Source organism: Zalophus californianus, chromosome 12, assembly GCF_009762305.2.
Source record: "Zalophus californianus isolate mZalCal1 chromosome 12, mZalCal1.pri.v2, whole genome shotgun sequence".
Classification (NCBI taxonomy): Eukaryota; Metazoa; Chordata; class Mammalia; order Carnivora; family Otariidae; genus Zalophus; species Zalophus californianus.
In genome coordinates, this window is record NC_045606.1 from 101,409,255 (window position 1) to 101,426,076 (window position 16,822).

At 53.4% G+C, this 16,822-nt stretch overlaps 1 protein-coding gene across 9 annotated transcripts in view; it reads right to left on the reverse strand.

Annotated features, from left to right (window-relative positions):
- Positions 1-16,822, reverse strand: part of PRKAG2 (protein kinase AMP-activated non-catalytic subunit gamma 2) — a 254,783-nt gene that overhangs the window by 169,458 nt on the left and 68,503 nt on the right. For 8 of the 9 annotated variants that reach the window (XR_003516499.1, XM_027574190.2, XM_027574189.2 and 5 more), the window contains exons 2-3: positions 11,427-11,498; positions 4,963-5,242 (exon numbers count right to left, since the gene is read on the reverse strand). Coding sequence is in view for 7 of the 9 variants with exons in the window: in XM_027574190.2 (XP_027429991.1) it covers positions 4,963-5,242; positions 11,427-11,498 (352 nt within the window). In the remaining 2 variants the exon portion in view is untranslated. Of the gene's footprint in view, positions 1-4,962; positions 5,243-11,426; positions 11,499-16,822 lie in introns of those variants that run through there. The other variant, XM_027574195.1, reaches the window with a different exon arrangement.

A 16,822-nucleotide genomic window follows, 5' to 3' on the forward strand; every position in this document is an offset into this window, starting at 1 on the left:
ACCGCCATACTGACGCTCTGAGCATCAGGCCTGCAAACTTCCAGCAACGGTGAGAAAGCTGTGAATGTTTACCTCGCATTTATAGACATATTTTTGCACCCTTTACAGAGGCCTGACACCCCAAGATGATGATATTTTTCCATTTGGAGGGACATTTGAATAACGTATAAAGTTTTGCTCCATATGAAAATTATTTTGGTCTAAGGGATCTCCAAGGACACACTTCTCTTTTCCTTTCTCCTAAACGGCTTGCTGTTGTCCGACCATTGGCTTATATGTTCCTAAAATCCACTCCTTCAAAGCAGCCTTCGCATCTGGGAGTTAAAAGTAGATTCGGGAGGTAGACCACCTGAGTTCAAATCTTGGTTCTACCACTTACCAGACGGGCGGCCTTCGTTCTGTGACTTACCCTCTCTGTGGCTCAGTTTTTATTTTGATAAAAATGGTAAAAACGTAACTTTATAGAGTTTTGTACAAGGATTAAAACAATTGTCATGTATGATGCACTTAGGAGGCACACAGGAAAAGCACTTACCATTATTTATGATTGTTAGGCATAGTATTTGTAGTTACTCACAATGATTAGAAAGCAAAGTTTAGTGACATGACATTAAGCCATTCTTGAGGTCCTTGCCTTGCTGTGTGTCCAAAATTATCTTATTATTTTTTAAAACTTTAATCTTATTGTTTGAGTTCATGAACATTCTGACCAGGCTTTCCTTTCCTCATCTCCAAAGGCAAGATCCAGTTCTAAAAAACCTTTCCAGAAACTTCTACTGCCACATGAGCGCTTCAGACTTCTTGAGCTGCTAGACAAGGTCCAAACATTTCAGACTTTGCGGGCCAGATCCTGCTGTTGCAGCACGAAGGCGGCCACAATCCAAAGAACCAAATCAGCATAACTGTTTCGATGAAGATGTATTTATAAAAACAGGCGGCAAGTCAGATTTTGTCCCCAGGTTGTGGTTTGTCCGCCACTGTATTAGAGGCAGAGGCAGAAGGGCAGGTGATTGTTTTGGGTGGGGTAAGACCCTGACCACCAAGAGCAAGAGGTTTGCTGCTACACAGTGGGGCCGGAGGGAGGATGACAGAAACCCAGAATCCCCACGACATGTCTCGAATCCACATGCCACTAGACCAGTAGGACCAGAGGGAGTGGGAGACGGCAGCCACCCCACATCAGCAGGTCCTCCACGAGATAGATCCTTCTAGAACAAAGTTCTCTTTCCTGGGCCATGAACACCAGCCAGCCCGGGAGACTACTGGTCCCAAGACCAGATGTAGCATCTGGGTCTGTAACTCCCACCTGTATTCCTTTCTTGTTCTCAGAGTGTCTGAAGACTGAATTATCTCCTTTTCCTTTTTTATGTCGCCCTGGAAGATGACTGTGCTCATAATTTCTATCGTCCTTCTTTCTTTGCCCCGATCGTTGATAATGGTGTTTATCAAGCTCGACTATCGGCGCCACCTGAGGAGCTGCTGAACCTTTAGATTCTACGTCCACCATGTGGGCCCTAAGTCACACCACAGAAAGACAGGCTGCAGACAGAACTCAAGGGGAAACGGGCACGGCCTTGAGAGCCGAGCTTACATCCTTAGTTGTGCCGGCTGGACACAACGCAGGGTTGCCGCCTACTGAGGGAGCGGTGTGCACACTTACAAGTGTGTGTAGGGTGACTGGACGGAGTTCCACGAGGTGTCTTTGTAAAAAGGGATGCTGTGTACGCACAGGCACGCTGGGCACTGGGAGAGTAGAGTGTGAGAGCTGCCTGCTGGGCGCTTCTCTGGGAACTTCCGGCCCATGTCCGGGGTGGGGGGGGGGGCGGGGATCATCCGCCATTCCGCTCTTGCTGCAGGATCTGCCCCTCCCCCCCGCAACCGACTGGTTCAGAGACCCTAACTGGGCTAATCAGATATCCTATAATGAGTTTAGCATGGCAAGAGGAGAGACCCAGAGATGAGGAATCCTCTGGATCTCATGGAAAAATCCATGAACTCTTGCTGCCAAGGCCACACGGCCAGCCTTGTTCCCTCCCTCCCTGAGTCCTGAGCAGTCAGCTCTTCTTTGAATTCTATAACTACCCCCAAATCCTTCCAATGAGTTGTCTTCCTTGTTTTGTTTTGTTTTTTTTTTTTTTTAAAAGTGGTATGCAAGTAAAGGCTGGGGACCAAAACTGGATTCAGAAACGAGGCTAGAGACGTACCCTTCACGCCCCTTGTACAAAGGCAGCTCTGAGACAGCCAGCAGGTAACAGGGCTGTGACGTGATCAGTGTCCACTGCAGACAAAACAACCCAATTGCTCACAAGTTCAGCTATTCTTGGGACCAAGGCTGGACAGGAATTGTCTCCCCGGGGCCTTGTGGAATGAACAATGTCTTTGTGATGCTCTACCAATGGACACAGTGGGTCTCACGGGCTGCTTCCCATAAAGACCCTCCATGCAGACTGATGAGTGACATTACTCTCAGGCTCCATCATGTGAAATCAGTACTGGGGCAGCAGGGAGAAATACACAGTCTGGGGACCTTGATCCAGGAACCGATTCAAGTAGGAGCAAAAAGACAGCATGGCCTCCAAGCACACCTCCTTCAAGCACACTTGCAGACCAAGTGGCAAGAAGCCCAGGTGATCCTCCTCCCAGGGAAGTAGGGCACCTTCCCCTGGAAACAGACCTTCATTAATGACAGGCCTGGCAGGGTTGGCTTCCATTTGGGGAAAGCCAAGGTCCTGGGCTCGATGGTTCAAGGGCAATGGTGTGGGCAGTTACCTTGCGGCCAGGCCTACTCTGGTGTGAATATCCCCTCCCGGGGAGCTTCTGTGGAGAAGCCAAGCACCCACCCCCACCTAATCAATGCTGTCTTCGTGAGCAACCACAGCCAACCAGGGCCTTCCTGAGCTCAGTCTACAGCTGCCTGGCCAGATGGTAGGGAGAAGCCCTGACAAGCTTTCCTACTCCATAACATCTTAGGAGACAGAACTTTGAGACAGTGTTTTCTGGCAAAGAACATTGAAGAGCCTTTTAAAATGCCCAGCAGAAAAAGGCAGCATGGACTCCTGCTTCCCAGGGAGCTGAGAGGCCGGCCCATCCTCACCAGCCAACATCCCACCCTCCCTGATCCCGTATCTTGGCTGTTCCTTTCTCCCTTCAGAAATGACCTTGGTCTTCACAGGCTGGCCACTCTACACCCACAAATCCTCTCCATCCCCAGCCCATCATGACGTGACCTGTCCACCTTGGCTTTTCCTACATAACCCGTGTACTAGCATTGACGGTGTCCCACCAGTTCATGCCTTTCCAGGAGCCTCAGAATGTGACCTTTCTGAAAGGAGGGTCATTGCGGACGTAACTCACTAAGATGAGATGACATCATACTAGAGTAGGATGGTCTGTTAACCCAAGATTTAGCTCTTACAAGAAGAGCAGAGACCCAAAGACACAGACACACGAAGGAAAGACGCCATGTGATGACAGAGGGAGAGACAGGGTTGGGAATGATGCTTCTCTAAGCCAACGGGCACCAAGGGTTGCTGGCACCACCAGAAGCCCAGAGGAAGACGCGGAACAGATTCTTCCCGAGACCCTTCAGAGGGAGCACCACCCTAGTGACATCTTGAATTTGGACTTCTGGCCTCCAGAAATGTGGGGGTATAAATTTCTGTTGTTCAAACCACCCAGTTGTTACGGCAGCTCTGGGAGGCTAATACAACCTAGCTCTGTTATAACCAACACAGGCGTGATGCCGCCACTAAAGAAACAAGACATCCTGATGTAGACCTGCCTGCCGTCCCCTCTTCTTAGAGGATATTTGAGAGTTTCAGGATCTCTGTCAAGGAAGCTGGGGATGCTCTCTAGAGCAGTAGGACATCAGTGCCCGGACACGCCCCTCCTTACTGGGCTTTGCATACATGATTCCCAACTGCATGTCACTCAGTAATGTTTGCTGCAGGGCCACTCTGTCCCATGACACTTATGAATTTACGCTTAGGTCCAGTCATTGAGGGGGATGATGTTAGGGGTACTAGCAACAATACCTCACACCACACAAAAAAGGAAAAGAGCCCCCCTCCCTTTCCTTCTAAGTCACAGAGACTGAATTTGCACTCTGTGCCTTGGCCGTGCCAATCAAGTGCTGCTTTATTCTGCAGATCCTAAGTGTACATGCAATCTGGAAAGAAAGGAAGACGACCGCACACCTCTGATGCCCAAGGGCAAGTTTGTTTTCCAAATCACTGCAGTCCCAAATAGGAGCTTTCTGCATCATCAGAAAGACTCGGAAGGCATGGGGAGATGCCTAAGACACGGGGAAGGAGAAAATCAACTCCCTCTACTTCATGGTTTGCCTCTTATACTTCCGGTTATGATCAACAGTGCTCAACTGAGAGTATTTTATCTTCAGGTCACAGATACTCATGAGCCTAAAGAACTCTCTCCTGAACCCACATTCCCTTCCCTCGTTTCTCTAGTAAATCAACTCTAGCTGCCCAGCGCCCAAAACAGAAAGTCAGGATCTGCCAGAAATAGGTCCATTCAAAACCTGCAAAACCACGCCACAAGTAGTTAAGGGCCATGTCCGGCAGAGCAGACCAAGGTCTGGGCCCTCTGGCCCCGGGTATGCGCTGAAGCTTAGCTTGCTGCCGCTACTGATTTCAGGGAAGGTTATGGGCCCCGATTGCATGCGGCTGTCCTTACAAGTCACCCTGTGAGTGTTGGGATGTTTGCAGTTACCCCCACACTGACGGCTTTGTGTAGGAAGAAAGTGACGGGGGAAACCCACCATGTTCTGGAGAGACAGCTGTCCTCGGGGGAACAGACAAGACACATGCACTCAGCACCAAGTCACAAATCACTGACAGCCACCCGGCCAGCCCGGGCGCCCTGCAAATGGCACCACGGCCCACTGGCCCTAGAAGGTCCCCAGCAGCCCAGCACCCACCTGAAACAATAGCATCAATGTCTTACTTTTTCTGGAGCGGGAGAAGAACCTGATGCCCCCGGGTGAGGTAGACGGGTTGGAGTTGGGGGAAGATTCTTTGGATGAAGAGCGAAAGATCCCACTGAAGCTCATTCGGCGTGGGGAGCGGGGTGGGGACTCCTGGTAGGAGAATGGGAATACGGTTTTGGGAGAGCCAGGGCTGGTCTTGGGCCTCACGGGAGCAGACACAGGGCTGGAGGGCCGGTGCTGGGGGCCTCTAGAGAAGAACCCTTTGGAGGGGCTGCCCGAGCTGCAGGGGCTGTCCACCTGGGGAGAGACAGACAAACGGATGGGTCATTCCGAGCACAGGCACTCAGCCCTAAGCCCTGAACGGATCCTGTCCCTCCCAACGTTCTCTAACATCAGGCTGCTCCTCCAAGGCACCCTGCCCCCAGAAACAGCCCTGAGTTCTTGTACAAACATAGGTGGCCACCCCGTGGTCTGGAGGAAAGCACCCGACCCGAGGATGGCCCATCCACAGGCTCGTCAGCACCACCCAGAGGCCCACTGACCTCCACCCCCAGCTCTCTAGAAAGAGGTTCCTGGAGCGGAGGGGAGGAAAGGTAGCAAGCTGGCTCGAGACGATGCATCCTCTCCATAGATCTGTCCCCTGGCCTTTACTTCTTAAGGCCTGACGTTTTTCTTTCTCGAGGTCTTACTACACTGGCGTGATGTTCTCTTGGCCCTCACTGAAGGAGGAGACGGGCATCTGAAACCCAGTGGGCCTTGGGCTCCGGCCTGAGGTGACCTGGCGCTAGGCAGTATGAATTTCCCCTCCAAGCTGCTGTGGCATTGGGACAAGGGGTTGCTGACAGAGCTCAGGAAGAAAGTGAACAAGGCCGAAAACCTTGGAGGCGCACTTCATTGATGACATGACCTTGACGGTTTGAGAAACGTCTGGACTCCGTCTATCACTTTAAGCCGAGGCCCACAGCTCACAGACTTTGAGGAATATCGAATGTGTCCTGCTGCGGGGCTCAGGGGCTGTCACTTACAGCCTGAGGGGAAGGGTTTGACCCCAGCTCACCCCCACTGGGCCATCCCGAGTCAGTCTCGCCGTGCCTGTTTCCTTATCCGTAAGACCGGGTGTCGTGCCCACCCACGATGCACAGGAACCATGCTCTGCACGTCCAGCTGCTGTGGCAAACTTGCAACACAGGGTCCAGAAGGACCTCAGGGCCCACCTGATCCCACAGAAGGAAAGAATAGTGACTTGTCTGCAGGGCTCATGGGGCACAGAGGATGCCGGGCAGGGAAGCAGCCAGCACGCTGAGACCCTGGGATGCCACATGGCAGGTGGCCACAGGTGCACGAAGGAACGTGAGCCCATGCGCCCAGAGGCAGCATCTGTGCGGCTCTGGCCTCTGTCTGCACGGGGTGCCTGTGGGGGGCCCAGGGCCCCTGTGAGCTGTCCCACCACCAGAGGGCACCCCAAACTGGGCTTGCGGCTCCTTCCAGGAGGCCGTGCCCTCGTGGGGACCCCTTTGGTGATGCTCAGTCACAGGTCACTTCTCCCTGCAACTCCCCACCCTATGCTAAAGGGCCCGTGTGGCCATAGGGGGGGTGCACAGGCTGGCTCCATGCCAGCCCCTTGGGCGAGTGAGTTTCCAAGCTGGGGGCCGTGCACAACAGCCACGTCACGCAAGCACGTCTCCTTCTAGAGAGGTTAAGTTTTTCTTTATCCATTTAATCCTCCGATCCCTGTCTTCAGAGCTCTGGGTCTTGCCACTCTCCCCCCTACCTATGGGACTCAGGCTTTCTGGAGTTTTTCTGAACCCCAAGGAGAAGCTCTCCAGGCAGTAGATGTGACTGTGGACGTGGGAGGTGGGGGTATGGGGCAGGGAACAGCACACAAGGGATGGAAAATGACCCTACAGCACACAAGCAAGGAGTCTAGACACAGGGACTGGAGTTGGAATCCCGGCTCAGTTTCCGGCAGTGCGGACAAGTGACTTAAGCTTCAGGGTCCTCCTCCAACCAGTGGGGCTACGAGGCCGACTCCAAGGGTCTGTGGTTGATGGGATCTACGACAGGGAAGCATCTAGTACACTTTCTGGCACGTGGTAAGTCCTCCATGCGTATTTGATCCACGCTCCTCGTCATGAATTTGGAAGGAATAGCTGCTTGATATTCGTGGAAGGTCAGGGAGGCCGGGCCGAATTATGGAAGGATGCCACATGTGGTGTAAGAACCTCACTCTTCTTTGAGGCTTTTTAGCAAGGGAGTGGCACAGTCAGATTCGTGCACGGCAGACCATCTGGTAGCCTCTCCCATCACTTGCCGAGTGCCACTAGCCTGAAGCCAGGAGAAGGGGCCAGCTGGGGGCAGGGTGAAGGTCACAAAGCTGGTAAAAGTGGTGGCATGGGACCTCAGGGCCCACGGTCTTAACCCTTACACCATATCCCTCCTGAGAGCGGCAGAAATAGCTGGGAGGGAGAGCAGCCTGGCAGACGCAAAATGGAGTCAAGGTCAAGTCTGAGGGCAGAGGCAGAGAGTCACGTTCAGGAACTACTAGAAAAGCTAACCCCACAGGGGAGCCCCGTGTTTGCCATGCTCTGCACGGTGCTGGGAGCTCTTGCAGGGAGAAGGCAGGACCATGAAGCAAGTGCTCATGTTTGAGTCTGGCGGGGGACAAGACGGGAGGATGGCAGGCCAGGCGTGGCTGCCATGAGCACGAAGCTGACGAAGAAAGGGTGACCTGGACACAGTCAGAGAAGACCCTGAAAGCTGATGGGCTTTGGACAGGCTGATGGGCAGAGGGCAACCAGAGCCTGAGAAGGAGGAGACAGAACGGGAAGCACAGAGAGCCACTTTCTTGGGCCACCACAGACCGGTGGGGCCAAACGCCACCGGGGAACCAGTCACAGAGGGCTTTGAGTGCTGGCTTGAACCTCCCTCGATAAACCAGGGGGAACTCTAGGGTTCTCCTGCCTGGGAGCCCATTCTGTACTGAGACTTCCAGGCCAACTGGGTCAGGCACTGAGGAGGGAACCCACAGAAAGTAGACCTTTCCCCTAAAAAGACCAAATAACGGTAGACAGAGCCTGGCTCAGCCTTCTCCCATGGGGGGAACGGGGAGAGCCTAATCATGCTCCCCAGCGGTGGGAAAACGAGATGGCCAAGCATGCCCACCGTCTGCTCCCTGCCCGCTGGGTGGGGGTGAAGCCGATCCGGGTGCCAACAGAAGCTGCCAGGGACAGGGCCTCGGCTCATGCCTGTTAGCAAGCTGCAATCAAACAGAACTTTGATAAATGTCATTGGATGACTCCCTGCATTTGGATGAACAAAAGGGCCCAGAGACCCCCAAGTGGGTGCAGGCTGTGCAGGAGCTAATGGGGGGCGATCTGGAGATCCTGGCATTGACTGTCCCCCAGAGGCTGGCCTGGGAGCCGCACACCTCAGCTGTGCAGGGCCAAGTGGACCAGAAGCTCCTCACAGACACACAGTATCTGACAAAGAGCTGCCACCTCGGCGGGGGGGGGGGGGGGGGGGGGGGGGGGGGGGCAGGGGCAGCACAGACAGGGGTAAAGTGAGGGGGCCTGGGAGATTGCATGAACTGATATTATGGAACGCCAGGCTGGGGTCCTGGAGTAGTCAGGGACACCTGTGAACGGGAGCCCAGGTGGGGCCGTCTGTCTCACTATGCGTGGGCTCCTGGGACGCAGAGGGGGCTGCCAAGCATCGGACGGTTCCCACCCAGCTGCACCTGAGGAGCCTAGCGGCACCTCCCGCCCTCTTTGGCCACCCACATCACGTCCGCAGAAAGGACTAGCTGTCGGGAGAACCTAACCCACATCCCCCTCCACAGGGGTGTTTACATTTCGACCTGGATTGCAAAGACGAAAGGATGGAATTTGGCAGGGGAAGAGGGCGGCCCTTCCAAGGCAGTTTGGAAATTCTTCTCGGTAGTGGCCAAACTCTGCCTTTCAAAAAGGCCGGCCTTATGTCTATATAATTCGAGGTCACTAGAATCTAATGGAAAGGAGAATTGCCAAGGTTCAAGGGTCAGGAGGAGGGAAGGCCTGCCCTCTGGGAATGGGGCAGGGGTGGGTGTGAGGAGGCCAAGCGAAGGCCACGGCAGCAAGGTCAGTGGGAATCCCAAGCATCCCCGCCCGGTCCGCTTGCATCCAGCATGGTTTTCATCTGAGGCCTGTCTCCAGGTTGTGCTGGGGAGAAGTGCCTTCCCAGCTAACCAGGCACTTAGGTGCCCCCATCTGCTGCGTTGGTCAGACCCTCTGGAACAATTCCCTGCTTTCTCAGGAGTTCACACCCTCCTTTTCCACGAGGCCACAGGCTAGCGAGGCCCGTGTCCTACACATCACCATCACCAACGTCCCGCAGCATTCCAGGGATAGAGTAAACCCTCCAAGGTCCCTCTCTAGCTCTGGAGTCACGCATTTGTGACAGTGATTCTGCTATGGGAGCCCCCAAAGTGGGGGCCGGTGGGGCTGGACGAAGCCCCAGTCCTCACTGTGGGTCTTTACTGCGTTCACAGTTCTGCCTTAGGTTTTCACTTGAAGGAAGGTCTTCGTGGAGTCAAACCCTTGGAAGTGGCCAGCCTGAGAGAAGGAAGAGCCCACCCTGCAGACTCGGACCTTGCCCCACTGGGCTGGGAGCTCTGCAGCTCCTTCCTGAGGATATCCTCTGAGCACCGTCTCAGGTTGGGCCACAGTGACTGCTCATCAGGTCACTTGCTCATTCAGGACAGGGAGCTGAGGCCAGTGGAAACCCACAGGCCTAAACCAGTATGTTGCCTTAATTGTGTGCAATTCAGAACGCTTAGAGAACAGGCTAGCTTTTCCAGCACTGGAGCTCCCGCCCCAACCCCAGGCTGGCAGTACCCAGAGCCAAAGAATCGTGTGGCTCTGTATCTCCACTCTCAGTCACTGCTCATGGCACCCTGGTGGCTAGGCCCCTCCAGAAGCCACCTCCCACCAGGCTGTGGGTAGTGGGGCCCAGGAAGGACTTGCCACCCAGCATTCTGTGCACCCCCTCAGTCTTGACTGCAGGCTGCCTTGACCTCCCCTGTCTCACCATGCCCAAAGACCCTCACAGGATACACACTCCTTCTTGGCTGCCTGACCCTACATGGCCACCAGCCTTACTGAGCTGCTGACTGGCCAGTGGGGGAGGGGAGGCAGTGAGCTAAAAAGAGGCAAGGAAAAGTGGCATGGAGACCAAAGGGAAGGAAGGCCTGGAACGGGGCAAGGGTGAGGGCATGGCAGGTGGAAGGAACTCCTGTCCAGGATGGGACAAGCTGAAAGCCTCGGATGGTCTCCAAATCTCCCATTTACTGATACTTTTAGCCTCTTCTCTTGGCTTATTGTTGATCTTCCACATTACCTCTGCCTACTTTGGGGAGTCTAGAGGGCCATGGCTGAACCCAGATGGAGAAGAGAAAGGAGCAAAGCCCAAGAGGCTCTCAAATTAGACAGCCAGCAGGTATGAGGGGCATGGCCATGTGAGGTGGGTGCACCAGTGGGTAAGCAGGTGGGAGTGCAATAGGAGCACAGGTGGATCAGCAGGTGGGAGCACAGGTGCATGTGCAGGTGGGAGCAGGTGGATGAGCAGGTGAGAGCAGAGGTGGATGTACAGGTGGGAGCACAGGTGGATGAGCAGGTGGGAGCAGAGGTGGATGTGCAGGTGGGAGCAGAGGTGGGTGTGCAGGTGGGAGCACAGGTGGATGAGCAGGTGGGAGCAGAGGTGGATGTGCAGGTGGGAGCAGAGGTGGGTGTGCAGGTGGGAGCACAGGTGGGTGTGCAGGTGGGAGCAGAGGTGGGTGTGCAGGTGGGAGCAGAGGTGGGTGTGCAGGTGGGAGCAGAGGTGGATGTACAGGTGGGAGCACAGGTGGGTGTGCAGGTGGGAGCAGAGGTGGGTGCACCAGTGGGTAAGCAGGTGGGAGTGCAATAGGAGCACAGGTGGATCAGCAGGTGGGAGCACAGGTGCATGTGCAGGTGGGAGCAGGTGGATGAGCAGGTGAGAGCAGAGGTGGATGTACAGGTGGGAGCACAGGTGGATGAGCAGGTGGGAGCAGAGGTGGATGAGCAGGTGGGAGCACAGGTGGATGTGCAGGTGGGAGCACAGGTGGGTGTGCAGGTGGGAGCACAGGTGCGTGTGCAGGTGGGAGCACAGGTGGATGAGCAGGTGGGAGCACAGGTGGATGAGCAGGTGGGAGCAGAGGTGGATGTGCAGGTGGGAGCACAGGTGAATGAGCAGGTGGGAGCACAGGTGGCTGTGCAGGTGGGAGCACAGGTGGATGAGCAGGTGGGAGCACAGGTGGGTGTGCAGGTGGGAGCACAGGTGGATGAGCAGGTGGGAGCAGAGGTGGATGAGCAGGTGGGAGCACAGGTGGATGAGTAGGTGGACATTTGTCCTGGGCTCTCACTGATGGAGTCTTGCCTCAGTGGCACCTCAGGTGAGCCGTGAGAAGCTGTGAGAAAGGTGGCCTTACCTTACGAGAAGAATGCTTTTCTGAGCTCTCCAGGTCTCCGTCCAGGAGCGGCATGGCAAAGGAACTCAGGTCCTAGGATGGAGAGAGAGCATACGGTCAATGGAGTGGCCCTCAGTTGCCCATCCAGCCTCGTCCAGGGGCAGCACTGGCCCTACGCACGTGCCACTGCCCCCTTCCTGAGTCCTCCATGAGCACTGACCCCCGGGGAGGGGTGTGGATGCAAGCGGAGTAAAAGGAGGGGTGACAACATGCTGGCTTCCTCACAGAGCCTGACCATGCTCACATTCCCTTCCAGAATATAAGGCTACACTGTCCCCCATCACCAAGGGGGGCGGAGCAAGGAGAAGAGGCCGACCTGGAGGCAGGAGGGAAAGCGCCCCAGGAGGAAAGCAGGAGTGGAGAGCAAAGGCTTCTCAGTGTCTTGGGAACGGCTGACGGACAGAACCTCATCTTAGGACACAGAACATGGGGCCTCGAGGAAGCGGTCCAGGATGCGCGTCTTCCTGGGAGAGATGACAGGGGCCTCGTGGGGAGGAGCACGGGGCTGGCGGCCGGGGGAGGGAATGGTTAATGAAGCTGGGTACCACCGTGGCCAAAGGAGTGGCGAAGGCCCAAACCCGGGTCACTTCCCCATCAGCCCTGCTCCTCCTCCCCCTGGTCTCACCAGGTCACTGCCTCCACGGCCCGAAAGAAGCCCCACGGGGGAAGTCTACCAGGATAACTTGCCTGAGTCCTTAACCTTTCTTTTTTCCTGCCTTTTATTGTGGTAAAATGCATGTAACGTAAAACTTACCATCTTAACCGTTTTAAGCCTACAGTTTAGCAGCGTTAAATACGTTCACATTGTGCCACCATCACCACCATCTGCCTCCAGAACTTTCTCATCTTGCAAAACAGAAACTCTGTCCCCATAAGACAACTCCCCATCCCCTTCCCCCAGAGCCTGGCACCCACCATCCTACTTTCTGTCTCTATGAACATGACAAGGCCACCACCTCATGTAAATGGAATCATGCAATATTTGCCTTTTTTGTGACTGGACTATTCTACATAAGCATAATGTCTACAAGTTCCTCCATGATGTAGCCTGTGTCAGAGTTTCCTTCCTTTTAAAAGTGAATAATATTCCATTGTATCAATGTACCGCATTTTGCTTACTCATTCAACGATCAATGGACCCGGGGGTCGCTTCTACATTTTAGCTGTTGTGAATAATGCTGCTGTGAACATGGGTGTTGAACTGTGCTTCCCTCACTATTGCCCAAATTCACAGATTGAAGTTGTAACTCCCAGAACCTCAGAATGTGACTGTCTTTGGAGATAGGGTCTTTAAAGTGGCAATTAAGTTAAAATGAGGTCATATGGGTGGGCCCTGATCCAGTGTGGCTACCGTCCTTGAAGAAGAGATTAGGACACAGACAGAATATGGCCATCTATGAGTCAGGCAGAGAGGTCTCAGAAGGCCCCGACCCTGCCAACACCTTAATTTCGGACTTCTGGCCTCCATAACGGCGAGAACAGAAAGCTCCCCAGTTCTGTGGTACTTTGTAACGGCAGCTCTAGCCAATGAATAGGTATACACACATCTCACTGCAATCCTGCTTTCAATTTTTTGGGTAAATTCCCGAAGTGGAATTGCTGGATCCCATGGTAATCCTATATTTCATATTCTTGAGGAACCACCAGCCCATTCTCCACAGCGGAGGCCCTACCCTGCATTCCCACCAACAGGGCACCAGTGTTCCAATTTCTCCACATCCTCACCAATGCTTGCTACTTTCTGGGTTTGGTTTTGTTTCTACAGAAGCCATCTTAGCGAGTGTCGGGTAGTATCTCACTGTGGTTTGGATCTGAGTTTCCCCAATGATTAGTCATGTTGAGCCTCTTTTCAGGTGCTTTTGGCCACTGATGCATCTTCTTTGGAAAAATGTCTGTTCAAGTCCTTTGACCATTTTTTAACCCAGGTTACTTGTTGTGGGGTTGGTAGGAGTTCTTTCTATATTCTGGACACTAACCTTCTATCAGATACATGATCTGCAAATATTTTCTCCCAGTCTGTAGGTTGCCGTTCACTCTGTTGATTGTGTCCTTTGAGGCACAGCTCTTAATTTTGAGGTAGTCCAATCGATCTATTTTTAGTTTGTTGCATGTGCTTTTGGTGTCATAATCAAGACTTCAGTGCCAAATCCAATGTCATGAAGCTCTTCCCCTGTGTTGTCTTCCAAGACTTTTCTAGCTTCAGCTCTTACGTTTAGGTCTGTGATCTGGGCTGAGTTAGTTTTTCTCTATGGTATAAGATGTGGGCCCAACCTCGTTTCTCCCCACGTGCATAATGTCCCCAACACCATGCATTGAAAAGACTGTCTTTCTCCCAGTGAATGTTCTTCATACTCTTATCACAAATCATTTGGCCACATATGTGAGGGTTTATTTGGGGGCTTTCTATTCTATTTCATTGGTCTATATGTCTTTCTTCATGCCAGCACCACATTGTTTTAACTACTATAACTTTGTAGTAAGTTTTGAAATCAGGAACTATGAACCATCTTACTTTATTCTTTTTTTTTTTTAAGATTTTATTCATTTATTTGACAGAGAGACACAGCGAGAGCAGGAACACAAGCAGGGGGGGTGGGAGAGGGAGAAGCAGACTCCCCGCGGAGCAGGGAGCCCAATGCGGGGCTCGATCCCAGGACCCTGGGATCATGACCTGAGCCGAAGGCAGCTGCTTAACGACTGAGCCAGCCAGGCACCCCTATTCTTTTTTTTTTTTTCACACTTGTTTTGGCTACTCAGGGTTCCTTGAGTATTTCCATACAAATCCATTAGGATTTAGGATAGATTTTTCCATTTCTCCCCCAAAAGGTGCCCGCTCTCTCTTGGGCTGCCTAATTATTCTCCAAGACTTTTGGCCTTGCCCCTTTCAGGCCATCTCCAAACCTCTGCTGAAGAGCGATCCCTGAAGGTGTGGGTCTTATATTATGTCAGCCCCTCCCCTCACGCCCCGGGACTTGGCAATGGCTTCCACACCTGGTCGACTAGAACACCCTGGTGAGCTCCTCTGTGTGCAGATTCCAGACTCAGCCTCTCTGGTGTTTATGTCAGTGGTCTCAGGCCTGGTGGCACTTGAGGAGCTTGGGTCCCACCACAGAAGTGGAGTTGATTAGTCTACAAAGCAGTACGGGCATCTCCATCATTCAACCAGCAGCCCAGATGGAGAGCCCCTAGCTTCCTACAGGTGACCATTGGGAGGAGCCATGGACAGCGGCTCTTGGCCAGGCCTTGCAGCCTCCAGTCCAGGCCCCATGGATCTGCCAACCTCTGCAGCCTTATTTCTTTAGTCCCTCCAGGACAGGGCTGGCTGCTAGCACAGAGCCTGGCCCAGGGCCATGCATGAATGGCCAGTGCTGGCTGCCATTCCCCATGCCCCAAGCTCTTTGCCCCCTTCAGGCTTTGGAGCTCTTTCTGCCCTTAACCCCCCAACTGCCAATCCTGGTTCACAGGGTGAACTTCTATGGGCCATGCAAAGCCCAATTCATATATTAGCTCTGGCGGGGACCCACCCTTAGGCAGAATGAATTCTTCTCTTATCTGTGTTCCCACACAACTGTAGACAGATCTTTATTACAGACTTATCAGGCCATTTTGTGATCATTTATCAGTCTATTTCTCTAGCTAGACTTTGAGTTCATCAGGGGCAAGGGAGAGCTATCCGTGTCACTATTCTCTGCCTGTATTTGCCTGGCACGTAGCGGGCATGCAGACGTGTTTGAATCCGCACCCCCTTACCCTCTGGCGGCCAGCAAGGGGGGCTGCACGGTCTGTGCTGACGGGCCGGCCAAAGAGCAGGCCCCACGCAGTCCAGTTCACTGGGAAGGAGGAGGAACCAGGTGTGGGGTGCTTATCTCCCATTTTAATGAGTACATTCCTCTCCGGTTGCAAATAATCATTACCCTCGAACGTTTGTGCAGTACAATAGTTTCCACATGCGAAAGCCTTTTCACAAATACTTACTCGTTCCTCATAGAGCCCTCATGCTCTAGCCACAGAGGCCCCCAGCAGTGAAATGACTCATGTTAGATAGTCTGGAAAGAGGGGAGACCAGGATGCTGGTCCAGCTCCCATCATGGGCAGCTGGTGGCCCCAGGCAGCCATCAAGAGGGGCTGTAGCAAGGCCCCTGCAGCTATTTCTGACCAGTGTGAGCTCCTGAAAGCATCGAGTCCCTCTGACCACGGCTGCGTGCCCACCCCTCGGCACTGCATGCCTGCTCGGTCGAGCATCCCTATAGGGAAGTCCCCTGGCAGGAGTGGCAGGCTTTGCTGGAAGGTTCCTCCACCTCACATTCCACGAAGCTAATCTTGGCTCTCATCTCTCAGAGCTCACCAAGAAACAGTGCACACCTTGGAGGCCAGGTATGGGAAAATCTCTAACTGCAGCTATGGCCACAAAACTATTAGCTGGTGCAAGAATTGAGACCTGGCCTCCTAGCTCAGCTGACTTTCCAGAAGACCCAGGCTCCTGGAGCCTGCCCTGTTCATGTGATTTCTAAATATTAAACTCCCAGCAGAGCTTCGTGCTTTCCTCATAGATTTCTCTTCTTCCCGCCATCCCTGAACCACCATTTCTGGTCTGCCAGCCAGGCAGGCCAGTCCTGGCACTGGGTGGGCATTTCGCTGGGCAATGTTGAGGCACCAGGAGACATTAGGAGCTGGTTGCTGCCAAGAGACTCTGGGATTGTCATTAGCTGCACACACAACATTTTAGACCCTGACCCACAGGCTCCGGAGATGGGTATCAGGATTTTAGGGGAAAGTGAATTTTCAGGATCTGGGCTGCTAAAGTCACCTGTCAGGAAAGCACAGGGATAAAAGAGAAAAGCCACAAGTTTGAGAAGATTCCTGCGATGTGAGCTGACCTTCAAGGTAGCCCATTTAACCCCCCATCCCCACCCCTCTTCAGAAATTCAGGCAACAGCCCACATTCTACCACAAAAAAGGTATCAGCAACAGCGCTGTCAATAATCTGCCATTTCTGTGCCCTTCTTCAGTCTTATTTTGGCCCTTAGAGCAGCCCATACAAGTAGGAAGGGCAAATGGTATCATCCCAGCCTAGAGCTGAAGATACTGAGAGTCAGGGACGTGAAGCCACTTGCCCAAGCCAGACAACCAAACAGTAGCAAGCAGGCCCTCTAAGCCAAGACCAACCACTTCCAGCTCAGAGCTCTTTCTTTTAAGTCCCACCGCCTCCTTGGGATGGCTCAGCTCCATTAACAAAAAGCAACTCGGTATCCGAGGCTGTGAAGATGTAGAACTCTTCCTTGCAGAATGAGGAGCCTCGGCCCAGTGCAACTTCAGGGGAAGAGAAGGATGAGTGAGGATTTGTACAGTTCAGTGAC